At 60.8% G+C, this 21,806-nt stretch overlaps 2 protein-coding genes across 14 annotated transcripts; one reads left to right on the forward strand and one right to left on the reverse strand.

Moving 5' to 3' along the window:
* Positions 1-1,568: 1,568 nt before the first annotated feature.
* On the reverse strand, positions 1,569-3,186 carry LKAAEAR1 (LKAAEAR motif containing 1). Of its 3 annotated transcripts, XM_514824.8 has the most exons (4): positions 3,089-3,161; positions 2,011-2,421; positions 1,776-1,898; positions 1,569-1,687 (listed from the first exon to the last, which is right to left on the reverse strand). In XM_514824.8, the coding sequence occupies exons 2-4, from the start codon at positions 2,410-2,412 to the stop codon at positions 1,628-1,630; spliced, it is 585 nt and encodes a 194-aa protein (XP_514824.6). In that variant the 5' UTR covers positions 2,413-2,421; positions 3,089-3,161; the 3' UTR covers positions 1,569-1,627. The 3 variants fall into 3 exon arrangements, with proteins under 3 accessions (XP_514824.6, XP_016793788.2, XP_016793789.1); XM_016938299.2 differs by having other exon boundaries at positions 1,569-1,898; positions 3,089-3,186; XM_016938300.3 differs by having other exon boundaries at positions 1,569-1,898; positions 3,112-3,164.
* On the forward strand, positions 3,183-21,806 carry OPRL1 (opioid related nociceptin receptor 1). Of its 11 annotated transcripts, XM_063802778.1 has the most exons (9): positions 3,252-3,341; positions 3,890-3,927; positions 4,188-4,325; positions 4,698-4,792; positions 8,262-8,532; positions 10,161-10,311; positions 10,883-11,150; positions 18,971-19,326; positions 19,445-21,806. In XM_063802778.1, the coding sequence occupies exons 7-9, from the start codon at positions 10,918-10,920 to the stop codon at positions 19,966-19,968; spliced, it is 1,113 nt and encodes a 370-aa protein (XP_063658848.1). In that variant the 5' UTR covers positions 3,252-3,341; positions 3,890-3,927; positions 4,188-4,325; positions 4,698-4,792; positions 8,262-8,532; positions 10,161-10,311; positions 10,883-10,917; the 3' UTR covers positions 19,969-21,806. The 11 variants fall into 11 exon arrangements, with proteins under 11 accessions (XP_016793785.3, XP_063658845.1, XP_063658847.1 ...); XM_054674298.2 differs by lacking the exon at positions 8,262-8,532 and having other exon boundaries at positions 3,298-3,341; XM_063802776.1 differs by lacking the exons at positions 3,890-3,927; positions 4,188-4,325 and having other exon boundaries at positions 3,210-3,341.

The following is a 21,806-nucleotide window of genomic DNA, read 5'->3' on the forward strand; positions in this document are numbered from 1 at the left end:
GGCCCGAGTGCCGGCCTGACCCTGGTGCAGTCACTGAGGTCACTGTCTTGCTGGCCTTCTCTGGGTGCTGGGCCTGCTGTGCCTGTCTCTGCCCCTCTTCCCTCTTGCCTGTCTGATGCAGAGTGACCCATCCCCTTTGGAGCACTTGCTGCTGTGGGGTACTGCACCAAGACCCTTATTTTAAAGATAAAGAAGTGGAGTCTCAGAGAAATGGTGAAATAATATGTGATTCTCCCAGTAGATGAACTCATTCTAGGCACTCAGTCAATCCCCAAGACACAGAATCCTGGGGTCCAGGCTGCAGGGAGTTTGGCCAGACGACACCAGGGCTGGCTGTCATCACATGTCACAAGCACATCAGGGTGTGACTGGCTGCCACTCCTGGACAGACTGCCTCGCTTCCCTGTCTGTCTGCCCCTGCTCAAGCCCCTTCTCCCTGGCCTCCTTCCTCTCTACCCTTCCCTTCCTGAAACCCCTCCTGCCATCTCTCTGTCCCCTCCTTGTCAGCTGACTTCTGAGCTCTGTATACAGTCTGGGCTTGGGTCAAGGCCAAGGGCAGCAACAGCCCAGAAAGAGTAAAGTGCTCGGTGCACGGGGAGAAGGGCTGGCTGAGGGGCGAGTGCGCAGGGCTCCACCCCCTGGCCGGGGCTGGGGAGAAACACTGGCTGCCATTGAGCAGGATCCCTTCTGGATCCCAGTTCTGACCTCTGCCCCTCCTTCCAGTCAGCTGGAGCCCCCTAGCAGGAGGAGCGGTTTGTCTGAGTTCCTGTGGTCCCGCTTCTGTGCAGCCTGCTGGGCAGGGGGCTGGGAGGGAGGAAAAGGAAGCGGGGGCCTAGGGAAGCCCCAGCTTCTGCAAAGAGCTCACGTCGGGGAGAAAAGTAAGGTCTGCCCAGAAACCTCGGGGCTTTTCAGAGTCCAGGGATTTTGTAGGTCGTGGGCCTGTTTGTCAGAATGGGACAGGGGTGGCTTCCTTTCGTACTGCATGCGTGAGTGGGTGTGGGGTGTGTGTGTGGGGGGGTGGGTGTGGTGGTATGGCATGGGGCATTAAAGGGGTCACAGGAGGCTATTCAGGATGGAAAGGAAGGCCAGAGGGTGGGATTTTTGTCTGGGGGCAGCAGGGGTTCCCCTTGCCCAGTCTCTTGGTCCTCTTGGGCACAGCTGCTGCTTCTTCAAAGGCCAGCTTAGGCCACTTCCGCTGCCCACAGCACTGCCCTCTCCCTGGCCCCCTGGTGGGATGACTCGCACTCGAGACCACTGCAGCCTGAGGCTACCCTTACATCTGGGGGTGACTTTTGCTGAAACAGGCTCTTTCTCTGTCCTCCCCAAGACTGGGGGCCTCCCATAGACCCACAGAACGCCAGGTTGCCAGTGGGGGGCAGATCGGGATTAGGGGTAGGCGTGTCCCTGACCTGTTACTTTCACACCCACCCACTTGCGTCTCCCCACTTTTTTGGGAGAGGCCCCACTCTCTGTACCCTGATGTCTGTGAGGTGCATGGGAGAGGCAGCGTCCATACTCCCCGCTTCCCTCGGGGTCCTGGGGAGTGGCAGCAAAAAGACCAGCGAGCCTTCGGAGAACTATAACTTTATGTGGGAGGCTGGGGCGCGTCGCACACTCTCAGTCGCCGTCACCGCGGGAAAATGGTGCCATCCACGTTCTCCTCCAGGATGGTCTCCACGCGCCTCCGCTGCCGGGGAGAGAGGCTGGGGTCCGGCGTGTGCGGAGGCGGGCAGGGCCCCTCCCCTTTCCCCGCCCCTACCGGGGCTTGTCTGCACCTCTTGGCGGTCCAGGGGGTCCGGGATCCGCGTGGGCTTCAGCTGCGGCGGCAGGAACAGCTCCAGCCGGATGGCGGCGCGCGCGGACTTCTGCCGCTGGATGAGCAGCGCGATCTCCTCGGCCTGCGGGGCCCGGGTAGCTGAGCGCGCGCCGAGCCCCGCCCCGCCCCGCCCCGCCCGGCTCCGCTCAACGCTCCCGGTGCGCCCCCTCTGCCCTCCGACCCCCTCGCCTCACCCGCATGCGGGTGTAGCGCAGCCGCAGGGCGCGGACTCGCCCGCGGGCCTCCGCTGCCTTGAGGACGCCGAGGAGCCGGTTCTGGCGCTCGGCGGGCAGCTCGAGCGACTGCGTCCACGGGCGCGGGTCGGGCATGCGGTACCCCGGTTCCACCGACCCGCACGGGAAGGTGGAGGCCGCCGCACCCACGTCCTCCAGCAGGTCGCCGAAGAGCAGATGGCGGTGACGCTGCGCAGGGAGCATGGCCGCCAGTCCCTGCTCCGTCAGGGCCCAGCCCGGCTTGGGGGGCTCTGTCGCGGGCGCCCCCTTGGCACGCTCCTCACCCTGCGCCGTGCCTGGCGCGCTCTTCCCGCTTCGCTCCCGCGGGCCCTTGCGCCCGCCCTCCTTCGCTGGCGGCGGCATCCTCCCGCCCTGCGGAGGGAGGAGGGCGTCCCGTCGGTGCCGGGGCTGGCACCGGGCCCTGCCCGCCCCTCGGCAGGGCCCCAACGTGCGCCCCAGCTCCCGCCCGCTGGGTTCTCCGCAGTCGGTTTTGAGTTCCGCACCCCCAGCCTCTGAGCTTTGCCCAGGCGCTCTCCCTCTCTCGAGCGCACGTCCCCAGCAGCTCTGCCATCGGCTGATCCTGCTCAGTCCTGCAGTCAACTAGGACTTTCTGATCAACTCAGTTGTAGGAAATATCTTTCCTACCCGATGGACTGTTCTGTTTGAATTGAGAAAATGCTGAGACCCCACTGGGTTGATCTCAGGCCCTGCCACATGGAGAGCTCTAGGTGACGCCTGGGGGACCTTCGTTGTGCCCCTATGTCTGCGGTCCCCGACAGTCAGGGTCTCCCACCAGACAGCTGGCTCTTGCCCTTCGAGGCCTAGATTGTTGTGGGGAGCAGAGCCTAGAGGGCAGGTGACAGAGGAGGGAGGGTCCCAAAGCCCAGCTGGCTCCTCCCTTCCCGGCCCCAGCCTACAGCTGCCACCTTGTCCAGCCAGGGCTGGGCTCGCTGTGCCAGAGGCAGAGCCACGGCCAGCCCCAGCGGCGGCTAACGCCCCCGCCCCTCCTTAGCTCCTGCAGCAGAGGCCCAGCCCCCACCTCTTGGTCCCTACACCCCCTACTTGCTGCCTTCTCTGGTCGGAAGAACCTCCGCCCTAGCCCAGACTCTTTGGGCTTGTTGACGCGGTTGCCCAGCAACCGGGAGTCCTGCCCCTCCCTCGACCAGGTGGGGCGGGTCGTGGCGGGGGGCAGGGTCCCCTCCGGAGGGCCCTGGGTTAGAGTCTGGGCGTGGACGCGCCCCTCATAGGGGTCATTGGGGCATAGAGGCATAGAGCCGGCTTCTCCAGCTTGGGTGAGCGTCCCTTCCAGGCGGCCGCAGACGCGCCATCCTAGGGGTTGTGGGCCCAGGTTCCTGGCTTGAGGGGTCTTTGGGGTTAGTTTTGTGGGTGGGGCCCTCGGCTATGAGAAGACCTTTGTGGTTAAGGCCCATTCCCTTCTGATGGCCAGGGGGCTCTGGCCCCAGCCACTGGTGTTCACAGAAAGGGATAATGGGGCAGAACTCAGGACCCCTCACCTCTTCTAGGGCAAGTTTGGGGTCTCAGGGGTCCTGGTGTCCCCAGGACTAGAGCTGGGTTTTGCTGAACACTGTGTCTTGGGATCTTGGGTCCTAGATACTAGATTTTGGAAATCTATTTGTGCATTCCTTTGTTTTGTAACTAATTCTCAATTAACTACTTAATCATTTTATAATTCCTTCAGGCACTCATAAGTGTGTTCTAGAATTTCCTAATTCACGTGCTTATTCCACAGTTTAAATTAGGCAAAAATTAGTGCAAAAAGTCCAATCTGTTATGTATCTATTACTTCCACGAGATGTCTGTACTCTCTCTATATTCACAGACCTGCCGCTGGGACACCTTGCTGGGAGTTTGGAACCTGTGAGTTTGGGAGTAGGGCTGTCCCAGCTGAGGAGCAGGGTCTTAGCTGAGCTTCTGGCCTTTTGGCAGGAGGCTGTTGGGTGTTCCCATTGTTTTTGGGAGACTGCCCTGGCCTCTCAGTAAGAGGGTGAATTTTGACATTCGGCCCTATGTCCCAGAGCCGGCACCCCATCCCACGGCTAGGCCCATCCTTCCAGCCCTCAAGCTTTTGCTGCTCCTCAGGAAGGCCCTTCCTGGTGCTGTTCCCTCCCCTCCTGCAGGTGCCTTTGGGGTCCTGCCTGGGCTGCAGCACCAGCTTGGCTTGAGGAAGGTCCCTGGTCTCCAGAAGCAGCAGTGACTGCTTAGGGATGCTCACCCAACAGCCGCTTTCTCTGGGCAGCCTTTGTGCTCCCATAGGGGTGAGTCCTTTGAGACAGGGACCTGGGCCATCCTCTCAGCTTCCCTGGGTCCAGGCCAGGGGGACACATGGGTGGGGCGCTTTCTGGCTCTTGGCGTTTGTGGGGGAGTCACGCAGGGAGTAGGGGAATATTCTTCTGTTCTGCAAGAAGGGGCTTGTAACCTCTTTTTATAGGACTGGAAAACCTTGACACCCCCTAGTCCATAATTTGCAGCAGGTACTCCCAGGGCCTACCTGGCTCACATTCCTCACCCCTACTGTTTCTCCACACATTTGCAGTTCTGCAAGAAGGGAGGTGTTCTCTGTGTGTTTGGGGTCCAGCAACTGTGAGGGACCCAGCAGGCCGACACCTCCCATCTGTTTCTGTCCCCAGGATTCACGTGTTTTTCAAGGGCTAACGGAAATGCTGAGATCTAAAAGCATGTTTATTGCTGCCAAGGCCTGACAATGAAACTTCAAGTTAAATTAGTAAGCTTTATTAATGACTACAAAATTTAACATGATATTGAGAAGCTACAACTCAATTTTTTTTGTCATTGTATATAAATTTTGTAAAGTTAAAATCACAAGGACAAAGTAATTTATTTTGATGAAACTCAGAATTGTTAAAAATTCTTTCACTTTTTTAATAGCACAAATGTACGGCCTGGTGACTGGCTTCCCCGGGGGATGGCTGCTCTGTGAGGGGCTGCCAGACCCTCTGCCTTGATTCCTCTTCTTGGCCAGCCCAGGGTGGTGAGCCTGTGGAAGGAGGAGGGTAGACTGTGCCTGCCCTGGGGGTGGGAGTGGGGAGGACAAAGGACAGTGTTCCAGCTGCCGTCTGGCGTTTGCTGATTCTGAGTCACTGGATGAGAGTGAGGTGTGTGTATTTGCCTGGTGAGTGGGTGTGAATCTCACCCCGGAGCCCAGGCCTGCCCAAATACCCAGGAGCTCCAAGAGCAGCCTGCGTCAGGCTTTAATCTGTGGACACAAGCTCTGTGCTGTCATTCGCGTGTCATCGTTCGTGTCTTGGGCTATCCCTAGTATCCTCGCACACAAGCTCTGTGCTGTCATTCGCGTGTCATCGTTCGTGTCTTGGGCTATCCCTAGTATCCTCGCACACAAGCTCTGTGCTGTCATTCGCGTGTCATCGTTCGTGTCTTGGGCTATCCCTAGTATCCTCGCACACAAGCTCTGTGCTGTCATTCGCGTGTCATCGTTCATGTCTTGGGCTATCCCTAGTATCCTCGCATATTGTTTCGCCTGCCCAGAACATGTGTGTTTGAGGTTGTCTTGCTCTCTCATATAACATGTGTCTCTTGCTATCTCTTGTGTAACATATATGTTCTATATAGGACCCTGATTCTACCTTCCCCCTTCTGGAGGGACCACCCCACCCTTGGCAGGTTGGGGGAGGGCAGGACTCTATTAGGGGTCTAAAGATACCTGGGCCATTTCATCTGCACCACCAGTTCTCCTCCGTGGGAGCATTTCTGGGTCCAGGGCTGGGCCCCTGCCAACCCCAGGGAGCACTGTCAGTGTCACACCTGGCCAATCCCCTAGCCAGGTGACCAGGCCTGTCCTTCACTCTAAGACTGCGCCTGTGAGGGGCCAGGTGCCTGCCTCCTGTGGGGCTCTGCTGGGTCCATCGACCACACTCTCAGAGGATATCTGCTGAGACCAGAGCTCACAGGCCTAGCCTGGCAGCCGTATTACTGAATCATGGCCAAGTTAGGAAGGTTCCCAGGGCTGGGGGTCCTGGGGTAGGCTTCTTGGAGGAGGTAGGACTGGAGCTGGCTGGGGTGGGGCAGGATCCATGCAAGGGGTCAGGATCTGTGCATTGAGGCCAGGATCTCTGCATGGGGGCAGGAGTCTCTGCGGGGAGGACTTTTAGGGGGTAACAGGATCTGTGCAGCGTGCAGGATCTTTGCAGTGGGGCCAGGATCTGTGCAGTGGGTAGGATCTACATTGGGAGTCAGTGTCTGTTCAAGGGAGTCGGGGGACAGGACCCGTCCAGGGAGGGCAGGATCTGTACAGAGGGACCAAGATCTACGCACGGGGATAGCATCTATGTGGGGTGGGGGCACGGTCTGTGCCAGGTTTTGGGGGCACTAGATCTTTGCAGGTGTGGTCCGGATCTGTGCAAGGGGTAGGATCTGTGCAGGGAGGCCAGGATCTGTGCAAGGGGTAGGATCTGTGCAGGGAGGCCAGGATCTGTGCAGAGTGGCCAGGGTCTGTGCAGGGAGGCCAGGATCTGTGCAGAGTGGCCAGGGTCTGTGCAGAGTGGCCAGGGTCTGTGCAGGGAGGCCAGGATCTGTGCAGAGTGGCCAGGGTCTATGCAGAGTGGCCAGGATCTGTGCAGAGTGGCCAGGATCTATGCAGAGTGGCCAGGGTTTGTGCAGAGTGACCAGGGTCTTTGCAGAGTGGCCAGGGTCTGTGCAGGGAGGCCAGGATCTGTGCAGAGTGGCCAGGGTCTTTGCAGAGTGGCCAGGATCTGTGCAGAGTGGCCAGGGTCTGTGCAGGGAGGCCAGGGTCTGTGCAGGGAGGCCAGGGTCTGTGCAGAGTGGCCAGGGTCTGTGCAGAGTGGCCAGGATCTGTGCAGAGTGGCCAGGATCTGTGCAGAGTGGCCAGGATCTGTGCAGGGAGGCCAGGATCTGTGCAGAGTGGCCAGGGTCTTTGCAGACTGGCCAGGGTCTGTGCAGAGTGGCCAGGATCTGTGCAGGGAGGCCAGGGTCTGTGCAGAGTGGCCAGGGTCTGTGCAGGGAGGCCAGGATCTGTGCAGAGTGGCCAGGATCTGTGCAGAGTGGCCAGGATCTGTGCAGGGAGGCCAGGGTCTGTGCAGAGTGGCCAGGGTCTGTGCAGGGAGGCCAGGGTCTGTGCAGAGTGGCCAGGATCTGTGCAGGGAGGCCAGGATCTGTGCAGAGTGGCCAGGATCTGTGCAAGGGGTAGGATCTGTGCAGGGAGGCCAGGATCTGTGCAGAGTGGCCAGGGTCTGTGTAGAGTGGCCAGGATCTGTGCAGAGTGGCCAGGATCTGTGCAGGGAGGCCAGGGTCTGTGCAGAGTGGCCAGGATCTGTGCAGGAGGCCAGGGTCTGTGCAGAGTGGCCAGGGTCTGTGCAGGGAGGGCAGGGTCTGTGCAGGGAGGCCAGGATCTGTGCAGGGAGGCCAGGGTCTGTGCAGGGAGGCCAGGATCTGTGCAGGAGGCCAGGGTCTGTGCAGAGTGGCCAGGGTCTGTGCAGGGAGGGCAGGGTCTGTGCAGAGTGGCCAGGGTCTGTGCAGAGTGGCCAGGGTCTGTGCAGGGAGGCCAGGATCTGTGCAGAGTGGCCAGGGTCTGTGCAGGAGGCCAGGATCTGTGCAGAGTGGTCAGGGTCTGTGCAGAGTGGCCAGGGTCTGTGCAGAGTGGCCAGGGTCTATGCAGAGAGGCCAGGGTCTTTGCAAGGGGGCAGGATCTTTGCAGGGGGGACAGGTTGTGTGCAGGCAGGTGTGCAGGGTCAATGCAGGGGGCAAGGTCTGTACTGTGGGCTAGGGGTCTATGTGGGTGGGGGGCAGGTTCTGTGCAGGGGGCCTAGGCTGTTCAGCGTGCCACGGTCTGTGCTGGGGGTTTGCAGCAGGCACAAGGGAGGGAGAAGCTGTCCTGGGTTCTATGGTTATGAACATGTCAGGGCAGAATGACACAGAGCACACAAGAAGTTCAAGGGAACACATTATGAGATTGTGAACACCTGGACTGGGGAGGCCACGGCCTTCTGCTGGACCCTGAGCGGCTCCCACGGAGGGAGTTGAGGTCTCTATTGACTCCTGAAAGGCCAGGCAAGGCAGAGCTGGGAGCTGCCTTGGTGGGGGTGCAGGTGGCTGGTTGCTATTGCTGGGTGAGAAGGCTTGGGGTCAAAAGAGGTGGGGGTCAGGGAGCTAGGTCTGACCTCGTCCCCCCTCCTTTCTTCCTGTCCTCCTATCCCCAGCGTGTTTTCCTCCCCCTTCTCCCATCCTTCCTTACCCATCCTCTCTCTTGATCTCTCCATACTTCCTCGCCACTCCTTTCCCTTTCCTCCTCCTCCCCATCCCAACCCCTCATCCTCCCTGTCTCTGCCTGTAGGGAGGAAGCTGTGGGGTGACCACCAGGTGGAAGACAGACATGCGAAGGGAGAGGTGTCTGCAGTAGCAGGGATGAGGTGCCTGTGTCCCACACTCTGCCCTGGCCTCTGACACTGGTTCCTGGGCCGGGGACATCAGGTTGGGCTCCTTTGTCCTTCTTCCCTTACGAGGTCTCTGCTCTGCCCACCCTCAGTGCCTACAGTGCCCAGGCTGGGTCCCAGGCTGGGAGGCAGGCTCAGGAAGCTCGGGTAGGAGGGTCTAGGGTCTCCTGCTCAGACCTTGGTGAGCCCAGCTGGGGCGGAGGGCTGCAGGAGTCCGAGCCTGCCTGGATTCCTGCCCCCTCTCGGCTCCTGAGGTCAGGGGGCTCACCCTCGAGCTTTGCCTGGAGAGCGTGTTTGTGCATGTGTGTGTCCTCTGGGTGTCGGAGGGCCTTGGTCTGTGTCTGCCTGTTCCCAAAGGTGTCCATGCACACTCTAGGTCTACCCATGTGCCTGCGTGCACGTTGGCGTCATCTTGCATGTGTGTGGCCCGTGTGTTTGTGCATCCCTGTGAGTGCCTGCATTTCTGAGTGTGTACCCATCCATGTCTCTGTGTGTTCACCCGTATGCCTGTCTGGGCATCTGTGTGTGTGTTTGCAGGAATGTGTGTCCCCATGTGTCCCTTGAGTGTCTCTGTTGACGTGCCCCGTGCCTTCACACGTGTCCCTGAGTCTTGGTTGCCGTGAAGATGCAGGGAGAAATCCTGGGGGACAGCGAGGGATGCTGGGTCCTGGGGCATCTGCCTGTTCCATCCTCTCCTGATTTGCCAGGTATCCTAGCAACGCTGCTGCCAGTTGCCTAGCAACCAGGTCCCCACTCTTGGAGAAGGTGCTCGGAGCAGGGTCTGAGCTGTGTGGGGAGAGGTCTGGTTTTCCTGCAAAGCTCATGCAGGAAGTACAACCCCATGACCGGGAGGGAGCTGGTGATTCAGCTCAGGGGTCACCCACACAGCCTTGACCTGTGACCTTTCATCTCAGTGGATCAGGCATGGGACCCCCGTGCTGAGAAGGAGGCAGCTCTGAAGGGGCCATTCAGCTGTGTGGGTGCCAGGGGCCTGTCTGCGGGAGTGATGCTCAGGCACTGATCTGGGGCCCAGCTGTGGCAGAGGTGCCCTGGGCGTGTCTCCAAGTGACGAACAGACCCGGGTTTCACCCTGTCTCTGCCACTGTGACAGGTGGCCTCACACCTCTGAGGCTTCGTGCTCTCAGCAGTGGCTGGGTATGGTGGGGGTGACTGAGCTCCAGGAGCACACAGCAGGTGCTGGGCCAGTGCCGTGTCCTGGACCCAAGCATCTTACCCGTTTGTTTACAACGAAGCTTTGATCTGTCGAGAGCTGGCCGGGTGGGGGCATTTCGGTGTGCCGGGAGCCCAGCTGGGGGGTCCGGGCCAGTCTGTCCAAGGCTGTGTCTCCGTGTGAGTCGTGGTCCCCGTGTCTGTGTGTCCTTGTGTGTGTCTCTCTGTCCTGTGTCTCCAATCCTGTGTCTGTGAACCCGTGGGCATCTCTGTCCGTGTGTCCTGGCCTGTGTGTGTGTGTCTGTCTGGGGTCTGTGGGTCTGAGCCTCCTTTTTCATCTCTGTTTGTGTGTCCTGGACTGTGTGTCTGTCCCCGTCCAGTGTGGGGCCGGCGCAGCCCTGGGTGCGGTGACCCACCTTCCCGCAGCCCCCCCCTCCTCCAGCCTGCGTAGCCCCTCCCCTTCTGGAGCTGCAGCCTCCTCCCCCTCCCCCCCAGCTTCGGGCTGCCGGCTCACTCGGCTGCTGCGTCTGGTCTGGCGTCTGCCGAGAAGATCCTCTTCTACCCTGCTCTGCACCTGTGCTCAACTGCCGGCCGGCTGAGGGCGGGGGTCTCCACGGTGGTCCCAGCTCCCACGGAGGTTGCAGAGGTAAGGGCCTGAGCCGCTGGAGGTCGGGTGGGGGTCCTGCTGACAGACTGCAGCAAAGCAGGGCGGGTGGAAGGGGCAGGAGGAAGCTGGGTCCCAGGCGTTTCTGGGTGTGTCTCAGTCTCTTTTGTGCCTGCGTGTGCGTGAGGGCAGGTTTGGGCATTTCTGTGTGTCTGTGTGTGTGACTTGTGTCCCTGCATCCCTGTGCCTGTGAACACACGAGTGGCTGTGTGTTCATCAGTCCCTGTGGGTGGACACGTGTCCTGGGGTGTAGCTGCCTCCAGGCACCCTGCGTGTGAGTCTCTAAACCAAATGGGACCGTGTCCTTGCGGGTGCATGTGTGTCTTTGTGTTCTGTGAGTCCCTGTCTGTGCACACGTGTCCTCCTGTCTCCATGTGTCCCTGCATGTGCATGTGTGCCTGTGTGTTCTGGTGTGTGTGCCCGTGTGCCTCAGTGTCTGTGGCTGCCCAGTGTGGGGGTCCATGTGCCTGCTGGGCTGCACGTGCTGGGTTGTGAGGCCTCTGCTGGGCGTGTGTCTGGCACTGCAGCCACTTGTCTCTGCGCTCTGTCCCAGGTACTGTACAGACAGTGGATTTGCAGGGCAGTGGCATGGAGCCCCTCTTCCCCGCCCCATTCTGGGAGGTTATCTACGGCAGCCACCTTCAGGGCAACCTGTCCCTCCTGAGCCCCAACCACAGTCTGCTGCCCCCGCATCTGCTGCTCAATGCCAGCCACAGCGCCTTCCTGCCCCTCGGGCTCAAGGTCACCATCGTGGGGCTCTACCTGGCCGTGTGTGTCGGAGGGCTCCTGGGGAACTGCCTTGTCATGTACGTCATCCTCAGGTAGGCTGGGCCCCAAGGTTCCTGTCTGGTGAGTCCCACATGGCTGCAGAGGGGGAAACTGAGACGGGGTCTGTTCTGGATGGGCCTGAGCAGGTGTTGATTTCCTGCTTCCCCCATTCAATGTTTTTGACCCTGTCCAGGAGGCAGGGTCAATCCTAAGGCCCTGGGTGCTCCCCTCCCCAGGGAGGGGAGGGGAGGGGAAGGGGCTGGCCCTGGCCCACCCCGCTCTGTCCCAGGCAGAGACGTCACCACCCTGACCTCTGGTTTGAGCTGTGGACCAGGCTCTGTGTCAAGCTGTCTGCTTGAATGACCTCATGAGATCCCACAGCGGCCCTGGGAGAGTCTTTTTTCAGCCCATTCCCTAGATGGGCGAAGGGAGGCGCAGGGGCTGGAGCTGGGACCGTTCTGAAACCCCTCTCAGGCTCCAGGGCTCCTGCTCATGGCAGGTGTCTGTGGCTGAGCCCATGATCTGTTGGTGCTCAGAGATGGGAAAACTTGTGGGGGCCATTGAGAGAGCAGCTGATAGTTGAGATTGAGGGGGCAGTGTGGGGGTCAGTGTGGGGGGCAGTGTGGGGGGCAGTGTGGGGGCAGTGTGTGGGTTAGTGTGGGGGCAGTGTGTGGGGGGCAGTGTGTGGGGGGCAGTGTGTGGGGGCAGTGTGTGGGAGCAGTGTGGGGGGCAGTGTGTGGGGGTCAGTGTGGGGGGCAGTGTGGGGGCAGTGTGGGGGTCAGTGTGGGGGCAGTGTGGGGGCAGTGTGTGGGCAGTGTGGGGGTCAGTGTGTGGGGGTCAGTGTGTGGGCAGTGTGTGGGGGCAGTGTGGCGGCAGTGTGGGGGCAGTGTGGGGGTCAGTGTGTGGGGCACTGTGGGAGCAGTGTGGGGGCAGTGTGGGGGTCAGTGTGTGGGGCAGTGTGGGGTCAGTGTGTGGGGCAGTGTGGGGGCAGTGTGTGGGGGCAGTGTGGAGGTCAGTGTGGGGGGCAGTGTGGGGGGCAGTGTGGGGGCAGTGTGTGGGCAGTGTGGGGGTCAGTGTGTGGGGCAGTGTGGGGGCAGTGTGGGGGTCAGTGTGGGGGGCAGTGTGGGGGCAGTGTGTGGGGGGCAGTGTGGGGGCAGTGTGGGGGTCAGTGTGGGGGGCAGTGTGTGGGGCAGTGTGGGGGCAGTGTGTGGGGGTCAGTGTGGGGGCAGTGTGTGGGGGCAGTGTGTGGGGTCAGTGTGTGGGGGCAGTGAGGGGGCAGTGCGTGGGGGCAGTGTGGGGGGCAGTGTGTGGGCAGTGTGGGGGTCAGTGTGGGGGGCAGTGTGGGGGGCAGTGTGTGGGCAGTGTGGGGGTCAGTGTGTGGGGGCAGTGAGGGGGCAGTGTGTGCGGGGCAGTGTGTGGGGGTCAGTGTGGGGTCAGTGTGTGGGGCAGTGTGGGGGCAGTGTGTGGGGGCAGTGTGGGGGCAGTGTGTGGGGGCAGTGTGGGGGCAGTGTGTGGGGGCAGTGTGTGGGGGCAGTGTGGGGTCAGTGTGTGGGGCAGTGTGGGGGCAGTGTGTGGGGGTCAGTGTGGGGTCAGTGTGTGGGGCAGTGTGGGGGCAGTGTGTGGGGGCAGTGTGGGGGCAGTGTGTGGGGGCAGTGTGGGGGCAGTGTGTGGGGGCAGTGTGGGGGTCAGTGTGTAGGCAGTGTGGGGTCAGTGTGTGGGGGTCAGTGTGGGGTCAGTGTGTGGGGCAGTGTGGGGGCAGTGTGTGGGGGCAGTGTGGGGGCCGTGTGTGGGGGCAGTGTGTGGGGGCAGTGTGGGGGGCAGTGTGTGGGGGCAGTGTGGGGGGCAGTGTGTGTGGGGCAGTGTGTGGGGTCAGTGTGGGGGGCAGTGTGGGGGCAGTGTGTGGGGGTCAGTGTGGGGGTCAGTGTGGGGGGCAGTGTGTGGGGGCAGTGTGGGGGCAGTGTGTGTGGGGCCGTGTGTGGGGGGCAGTGTGGGGGGCAGTGTGGGGGCAGTGTGTGGGGGTCAGTGTGGGGTCAGTGTGGGGGGCAGTGTGGGGGCAGTGTGTGGGGCAGTGTGGGGGGCAGTGTGGGGGGGTCAGTGTGTGGGTCAGTGTGGGGGCAGTGTGGGGGGCAGTGTGGGGGGCAGTGTGGGGGCAGTGTGTGGGCAGTGTGGGGGGCAGTGTGTGGGGCAGTGTGGGGGGCAGTGTGTGGGGGTCAGTGTGTGGGTCAGTGTGGGGGGCAGTGTGGGGGTCAGTGTGGGGGGCAGTGAGAGGGCAGTGTGGGGGTCAGTGTGGGGGGCAGTGAGGGGGCAGTGTGTGGGGCAGTGTGGGGGCAGTGTGGGGGGCAGTGTGGGGGCAGTGTGGGGGCAGTGTGTGGGCAGTGTGGGGGGCAGTGTGTGGGGGCAGTGTGGGGGCAGTGTGGGGGGCAGTGTGTGTGGGCAGTGTGGGGGCAGTGTGGGGGCAGTGTGTGGGCAGTGTGGGGGGCAGTGTGTGGGGGCAGTGTGGGGGTCAGTGTGTGGGCAGTGTGGGGGCAGTGTGTGGGGGTCAGTGTGGGGTCAGTGTGTGGGGCAGTGTGGGGGCAGTGTGTGGGGGCAGTGTGTGGGCAGTGTGGGGGCAGTGTGTGGGGGCAGTGTGGGGGCAGTGTGTGGGCAGTGTGTGGGGCAGTGTGGGGTCAGTGTGTGGGGCAGTGTGGGGGCAGTGTGTGGGGGCAGTGTGGGGGCAGTGTGGGGGCAGTGTGTGGGCAGTGTGGGGGGCAGTGTGTGGGGGCAGTGTGGGGGCAGTGTGTGGGCAGTGTGTGGGCAGTGTGTGGGGGTCAGTGTGGGGGCAGTGTGGGGGGCAGTGTGTGTGGGCAGTGTTTGGGCAGTGTGGGGGCAGTGTGTGGGCAGTGTGGGGGGCAGTGTGTGGGGGCAGTGTGGGGGCAGTGTGTGGGCAGTGTGTGGGCAGTGTGGGGGCAGTGTGTGGGCAGTGTGGGGGGCAGTGTGTGGGGGCAGTGTGTGGGCAGTGTGTGGGCAGTGTGGGGGCAGTGTGTGGGCAGTGTGGGGGCAGTGTGTGGGCAGTGTGTGGGGCAGTGTGTGGGGGCAGTGTGGGGGCAGTGTGTGGGGGCAGTGTGAGGGCAGTGTGGGGGGCAGTGTGTGTGGGCAGTGTGTGGGCAGCGTGGGGGTCAGTGTGGGGTCAGTGTGTGGGGCAGTGTGGGGGCCGTGTGTGGGGGCAGTGTGAGGGCAGTGTGGGGGGCAGTGTGTGTGGGCAGTGTGTGGGCAGCGTGGGGGTCAGTGTGGGGTCAGTGTGTGGGGCAGTGTGGGGGCCGTGTGTGGGGGCAGTGTGGGGGCCGTGTGTGGGGGCAGTGTGTGGGGTCAGTGTGGGGGCAGTGTGTGGGCAGTGTGGGGGTCAGTGTGTGGGGGCAGTGTGGGGGCAGTGTGTGGGGGCAGTGTGGGGGCAGTGTGGGGGGCAGTGTGTGTGGGCAGTGTGTGGGCAGCGTGGGGGTCAGTGTGGTGTCAGTGTGTGGGGCAGTGTGTGGGCAGTGTGGGGGGCAGTGTGTGGGGGCAGTGTGGGGGGCAGTGTGTGTGGGGCAGTGTGTGGGGTCAGTGTGGGGGGCAGTATGGGGGCAGTGTGTGGGGGCAGTGTGGGGGTCAGTGTGGGGGCAGTGTGTGGGCAGTGTGAGGGTCAGTGTGTGGGGGCAGTGTGGGGGCAGTGTGTGGGGGCAGTGTGTGGGCAGTGTGGGGGGCAGTGTGTGTGGGCAGTGTGTGGGCAGCGTGGGGGTCAGTGTGGTGTCAGTGTGTGGGGCAGTGTGTGGGCAGTGTGGGGGGCAGTGTGTGGGCAGTGTGGGGGGCAGTGTGCGGGTCAGTGTGGGAGTCAGTGTGTGGGCAGTGTGGGGGTCAGTGTGAGGGTCAGTGTGGGGAGCGGTGTGGGGGGCGGTGTGGGAGTCAGTGTGGGGAGCAGTGTGGGGGCAGTGTGGGGGTCAGTGTGGGGAGCAGTGTGGGGGGCAGTGCGGGGGGCAGTGCGGTGGGCAGTGTGGGGGGCAGTGGGGGGCAGTGGGGGGGTCAGTGTGGGGGTCAGTGTGGGGAGCAGTGTGGAGGCAGTGTGGGGGCAGTGTGGGGGTCGGTGTGTGGAGCAGTGTGGGGGTAAGTGTGGGGGGCAGTGTGGGAAAGCAGTGTGGGGGATAATGGGGAGCAACCAGGGGGATAGTGTGGGGATACTGTGGGGGACAGTGGGGAGCAGCCAGGGACATAATGGGGGACAGCATGGGGGGATAGTGTTAGGGACAGTGAGGGCAGCCAGAGGAATAGCAGGGGGATAGTGTGGGGGACAGTGGGGAGCAGCCAGGGGGATAGCGTGGGGGCATAGCATGGGGGGACAGTGGGGGTGGCCAGAGGAATAGCGGGGGGATAGTGTGGGGGAGATGGTGTGGGGGGGATAGTGTCGGGGAGATCGTCTGGGGGGATAGCGTGGGGGAGATGGTGTGGGGGGGATATCGTGGGGGAGATCATCTGGGGGGATAGTGTTGGGGAGATGTTGTGGGGGGATAGCGTGGGGGAGATGGTGTGGGGGGAATAGCGTGGGGGAGATCATCTGGGGGGATAGTGTTGGGGAGATGGTGTGGGGGGATAGCGTGGGGGAGATGGTGTGGGGGGATAGTGTGGGGGAGATGGTGTTGGGGGGATAGCGTGGGGGAGATGGTGTGGGGGGATAGTGTGGGGGAGATGGTGTGGGGGGGATAGCGTGGGGAGATGGTATGGGGGGATAGTGTGGGGGATAGTTGGGGGAGCTGGGGGGATAGCGGGGGGATAGCGTCAGGGGGATAGTGTGGGGGATAGTGGGGGGATAGTGTGGGGGAGATGGTGTGGGGGGAGATGGTGTGGGGGATAGCGTGGGGGAGATCGTCTAGGGGGATAGCGTGGGGGAGATGGTGTGGGGCGGATAGTGTGGGGGAGATCGTCTGGGGGGATAGCATGGGGGAGATCGTCTGGGGGGATAGTGTGGGGGAGATCGTCCGGGGGGATAGCGTGGGGGAGATGGTGTGGGGGGGATAGTGTGGGGGAGATGGTGTGGGGTGGATAGTGTGGGGGATAGTTGGGGGGAGCTGGGGGGATAGTGGGGAGATAGCATCGGGGGGATAGTGTGGGGAGGATAGTGTGGGGGATAGTGGGGGGATAGTGTGGGGGAGATGGTGTGGGGGGAGATGGTGTGGGGGGAGATGGTGTGGGGTGGATAGTCGGGGGGGAGCCGGGGGATAGCACTGGGGACAGCATGGGCACAGCATGGGGGGCAGCGTGGGGGTGGGCAAGGAACCCTTCACGTGGATTGTGGATCGGGCAGGTAGAAGATAGAGATGACTTAAGCAGAAAGGGAGGGTTTTCTGGGCAGAGGAAATGATGGACCCCAAATCTATCCAGAGGAGAGAGAACTGAAGGGGCTGGAGACAGCAGGTGGGATCTTGAAGGCCCGGCTGGGGGAACTCTGTTCTTCAGGCAGTGGGGGGTTATGGGTGGTGCTTTAGCAGGAAAATGACTGACAGCTGGAATGAGGTTTCTTATTGGTCCAGGATGTTTGCCTGGACCCGGAAAAAGGTGATTCTGAAGAAAGTGCCCAGGAATCTAAAGCAAGTGTTCCCTCCTTACAACCTCAAAGGGCCCCAACCGGAGGTGTTATGTAGGTAGAGGCGGGACAGGGTAGTGGGGGTGTTCAAGCTGCCACCATCCTAGCCCTGTCCTCTTAGTGTCCCTGAGAAAAGCTGTTCCCCTCTGGGCCTTGTTTTTCCCATCTGGAAAGTGAGCAAGGTGGACCATGCAGCCACGTGTATATGTATGTGTGTGTACATGTGTGTGCAGGTGATGCGTGGTCAGACGAGACACTGGGAAGAACAGCTGTCCCTCCCCACTGCTGACTCCTAAGGGAGGCTCCTGGGGAGGTTGCCTCGTGATGTGCATGTCCCATCGTGGCTGGCGGGCGTGTCACGGCTGAGGAGTGCGGCAGCCCGGGGAAGTCCCTGGGCTTGAGCACCTTTCCTGATATGATCGCTTCTCTACTGTGTTTCTCCTCTGCATTGAGGCATTTAATCTCTCAGAGGCACTTCCTGGATTAGAGCAGACAGGGAAGGTCCTCTGCTGGCCAGAGTCCCCAGAGAGAGCGATGCTCAGGAGCTGCCGTGGCCACACTGGCCCGAGAGGCCGCATGCAGCATGTTTCCAGCCAGTGGGCTGGGGCGACCATCTTGGGAGTCAGGACATTCCGTTCTGAGCCCTGCTCTGCTTTTTACCAGCTCTAAGGCCTTAAAAAAACAACATAGATCCTCTGGGCCTCAGTTTCTTCCTCTATAGAGTGGGGATCAAAGTAGTATTTTTGCAAATCTTCAATGACATAAATTCCCCCTGAAGAGCTTGGCACAGGTATTTGCCATAATCATTGTCATTGTTGTTGTCTCTTCGTAATTGCGGCCTCTTTGTGCTTATTCATAATCCCTCTCTAACAGGCAGAACGGAGCCCCATATTTCCTCACCGCAGCTACACTGACACAGAATAGTGTCATCCTGGGTGCTGCTGCCACTGCCAATATCGCCGCCACCATCATCATCACAATCATCACCATCACCACCATCATCACCATCATCACCACTATCATCATCACCACTATCACCACCACCAGCACCATCATTATCACATTCACCATCCTCACCACCACCATCACCACCATCATCACCATCATCATGACCATCACCACCATCATCACCATCACCACTATCACCCACCACCATCATGACCATCACCATCATCACAGTCATCACCGTCACCATCATCACCATCCTCACTATCACCACCACCATCATCACCATCACCATCATCACAGTCATCACTGTCACCATCATCACAGTCATCACCGTCACCATCATCACCATCCTCACTATCACCACCACCATCATCATCACCATCACTATCATCACAGTCATCACCATCACCATCATCACCATCCTCACTATCACCACCACCACCATCATCATCACATTCATCATCACTATTACCACCATCATCATCACCACCATCACCATCACTATCACCACCATCATTACATTTGTCACCATCACCACCATTATCACCATCACCGCTATCACCACCACCACCGTCATCATCACCATCATCATCACCACCACCACTACCATCATGCTCACAGTCATCACCATCACCACCATGATCACTGCCATCATCACCACCACCATCACCACCATAATCCCCCCCAACTATTACAACCATTAACTTATTTAACAAAAATTTATTAATCAACAACAATTTTCCCAGCCCTTTCCAGCACCATTTCGGGTGCTTGGATACAATCATACCTTATTAGCATCCCTCCTGTCCCCCCGTCACCATTTTCGGTCTCCATTGCTAGGCAGCAGTGTGGACTTGGAAGCCTTTTGATATGTTCTTATAGATTCTGGAGCCCTCAGAAACCTCTGGCAACTGTAGGGTCAGCATTTGAGTCTGTGAGGGGTCATGGAGGGGACTCAAAAGCAAGGGGAGCAGGCTCTTTCCCTTAGGGCTCTAAACCTTTGCTCCTGTGCAGAATCTGGGGTGTGTTCTGGTAGCCTACATGCCCTGACTCCTTTAAAGTAGACCTGTGTTTAAGGCTTGGAATCCTTCTGTGTGTGTCAGAGTCACTTGAGGAGCTGGTTAAGACGTTTGACCCCAGGCCCCACCCCCTGAGACTGACTTGTGAGTCTCAGGTTGGGTCCAGGAGCTGTCACTTACCAAGCCCCCATGGGAACTCTGATGTTAAGGGACTCAGGGCCAGTGTAGCTTGTGGTGGCCAAGAGGAGCCCCTTGCCCTTTGCTGCCTGGTCCAGCCAGCATGGCCAAGTGAAGCCTTTCTTCTCCCTCTACTCCGCAGGCACACCAAAATGAAGACAGCCACCAATATTTACATCTTTAACCTGGCCCTGGCCGACACTCTGGTCCTGCTGACGCTGCCCTTCCAGGGCACGGACATCCTCCTGGGCTTCTGGCCGTTTGGGAATGCGCTGTGCAAGACAGTCATTGCCATTGACTACTACAACATGTTCACCAGCACCTTCACCCTGACTGCCATGAGTGTGGATCGCTATGTAGCCATCTGCCACCCCATCCGTGCCCTCGACGTCCGCACGTCCAGCAAAGCCCAGGCTGTCAATGTGGCCATCTGGGCCCTGGCCTCTGTGGTCGGTGTTCCCGTTGCCATCATGGGCTCGGCACAGGTCGAGGATGAAGGTCAGTGGGGTGTCCCCTCCTCCCCTCACCAGGCTCCCTGGCTCCCGGGTGGCTCCTCTGGGCCCACGTGCCCTGCACGTCTCCTGGGCCCACTCTGACCCCGTTTCTCTCCCTGCAGAGATCGAGTGCCTGGTGGAGATCCCCAGCCCTCAGGACTACTGGGGCCCTGTGTTTGCCGCCTGCATCTTCCTCTTCTCCTTCATCCTACCCGTGCTCGTCATCTCTGTCTGCTACAGCCTCATGATCCGGCGGCTCCGTGGAGTCCGCCTGCTCTCGGGCTCCCGAGAGAAGGACCGGAACCTGCGGCGCATCACTCGGCTGGTGCTGGTGGTGGTGGCTGTGTTCGTGGGCTGCTGGACGCCTGTCCAGGTCTTCGTGCTGGTCCAAGGGCTGGGGGTTCAGCCGGGCAGCGAGACTGCGGTGGCCATTCTGCGCTTCTGCACGGCCCTGGGCTACGTCAACAGCTGCCTCAACCCCATCCTCTACGCCTTCCTGGATGAGAACTTCAAGGCCTGCTTCCGCAAGTTCTGCTGTGCATCTGCCCTGCGCCGGGACGTGCAGGTGTCTGACCGCGTGCGCAGCATTGCCAAGGACGTGGCCCTGGCCTGCAAGACCTCCGAGACGGTACCGCGGCCTGCATGACTAGGCGTGGACCTGCCCATGGTGCCTGTCAGCCCGCAGAGCCCATCTACGCCCAACACAGAGCTCACACAGGTCACTGCTCTCTAGGCGGACACACCCTGGGCCCTGAGCATCCAGAGCCTGGGATGGGCTTTTCTCTGTGGGCCAGGGACGCTCGGTCCCAGAGGAGGACCTAGTGACATCATGGGACAGGTCAAAGCATTAGGGCCACCTCCATGGCCCCAGACAGACTAAAGCTGCCCTCCTGGTGCAGGGCTGAGGGGACACAAGGACCTACCTGGAAGCAGCTGACATGCTGGTGGACGGCCGTGACTGGAGCCCATGCCCCTCCCTCCCCGCGCTTCATGTGACTCTTGGCCTCTCTGCTGCTGCGTTGGCAGAACCCTGGGTGGGCAGGCACCCGGAGGAGGAGCAGCAGCTGTGTCATCCTGTGCCCCCCATGTGCTGTGTGCTGTTTGCATGGCAGGGCTCCAGCTGCCTTCAGCCCTGTGACGTCTCCTCAGGGCAGCTGGACAGGCTTGGCGCTGCCCGGGAAGTGCAGCAGGCAGCTTTTCTTTGGGGTGGGACTTGCCCTGAGCTTGGAGCTGCCACCTGGAGGACTTGCCTGTTCTGACTCCACCTGTGCAGCCGGGGCCACCCCAGGAGAGTGTCCAGGTGGGCTGGCAGTCCCTGGCTGCAGACCCCGAGCTGGCCCTGGGCCAGCCGCACCTCTGAAGGTTTTCTGTGTGCTGCACTGTGCAGGCCTCATCCCTGACTGCAGCTTGACTCTGGGCCCAACCCCCATTTCCCTTCAGGAGACCAACGAGAGGCCCTGGCCCATTCCCTCCAGCGGTGCAATGAACTATCATGCTGTGGACCGTCAACCGAGCCCTGCTTCCCAGTGTGGGGCAGGTGTCTCAGGACGAAGGTGCCGCGTGACCACATGGGCAGCTCTGTTGTTCACAAAGTGGAGGCCTCGTTTTCCTGGTCTTGACTGCTCTGTTTGGGTGGGAGAAGATTCTCTGGGGGTCCCCACATCCTCCCAAGGCTCCCCTCACAACCTCTCCTTTGCTTGAAGCCAGAGGTCAGCGGCCGTGCTGTGTTGCGGGGGAAGCTGTGTGGAAGGAGAAGCCGGTGGCCACAGCAGAGTCCTGCTCTGGGGACGCCTGCTTCATTTACAAGCCTCAAGATGGCTCTGTGTAGGGCCTGAGCTTGCTGCCCAACGGGAGGATGGCTTCACAGCAGAGCCAGCGTGAGGGGTGGGGCCTGGCAGGGCTTGCTTGAGCCAAACTGCAAAGGCTGTGGTGGCTGTGAGGACACTGCGGGGGTGGGGGGCGTCTGTACCTCAGGGGATGCTCCGCTGTGGTCACCCAGAGAATCACCCTTCCTGGTCTACAGATGGAAGCTGCAGGTTGGTGACTTTGCAAATGCACTTCCTACAGATGAACTATTAAAAGACCTGCAACATTGAAAAAACTCATTTTTTCCACCAAAACCTTGGCCAGGTAACCTACCTTAGGCACCTGCAAAGAACAGGAAGTGATGGCTGTCTCGCAACAGAGCCTGGGCTGCTCCTCCTGCTCTGGGGAGTCTAGGCCGTGGGGACTGTTCTGGGGAGGCCCATGCTGTCTCCATGACGTCTGTGGCAGGAGTCCCTGAGGACGGGAGCTGCCTAGCTACAGTTTTCTTGCCAAGGCGAGGTGTTTTGTGAATCTGTGCTGATGTAATGTGCACCTTCACGTATTTATGCATGTGGCAAGCGTTACTTCCTGTGCACGTAGCCAGCCCTGGGTCTGTCTCTGGGGTAATGAAAAAGGACCCTAATAAACACCTGCTCACCGGCTGGGTATTCTTCGTAA

Source organism: Pan troglodytes, chromosome 21 (genome assembly GCF_028858775.2).
Source record: "Pan troglodytes isolate AG18354 chromosome 21, NHGRI_mPanTro3-v2.0_pri, whole genome shotgun sequence".
NCBI classification, from domain to species: domain Eukaryota; kingdom Metazoa; phylum Chordata; class Mammalia; order Primates; family Hominidae; genus Pan; species Pan troglodytes.

What these genes read in the sequence shown, in the direction of transcription:
- LKAAEAR1 (XM_016938299.2), bottom strand. Translation starts at nt 2,412, where the DNA reads ATGCCGCCGCCAGCGAAGGAGGGCGGGCGCAAGGGCCCGCGGGAGCGA. An exon ending in TGCGCTACACCCGCATGCGG is followed by an intron (nt 1,899 to 2,010) that starts GTGAGGCGAGGG and finishes CGGGCCCCGCAG; the next exon opens with GCCGAGGAGATCGCGCTGCT.
- OPRL1 (XM_016938296.4), top strand. Translation starts at nt 4,772, where the DNA reads ATGAAACTTCAAGTTAAATTA. An exon ending in CTCCCACGGAGGTTGCAGAG is followed by an intron (nt 10,312 to 10,882) that starts GTAAGGGCCTGA and finishes GCTCTGTCCCAG; the next exon opens with GTACTGTACAGACAGTGGAT. An exon ending in GTCATGTACGTCATCCTCAG is followed by an intron (nt 11,151 to 18,970) that starts GTAGGCTGGGCC and finishes TCTACTCCGCAG; the next exon opens with GCACACCAAAATGAAGACAG.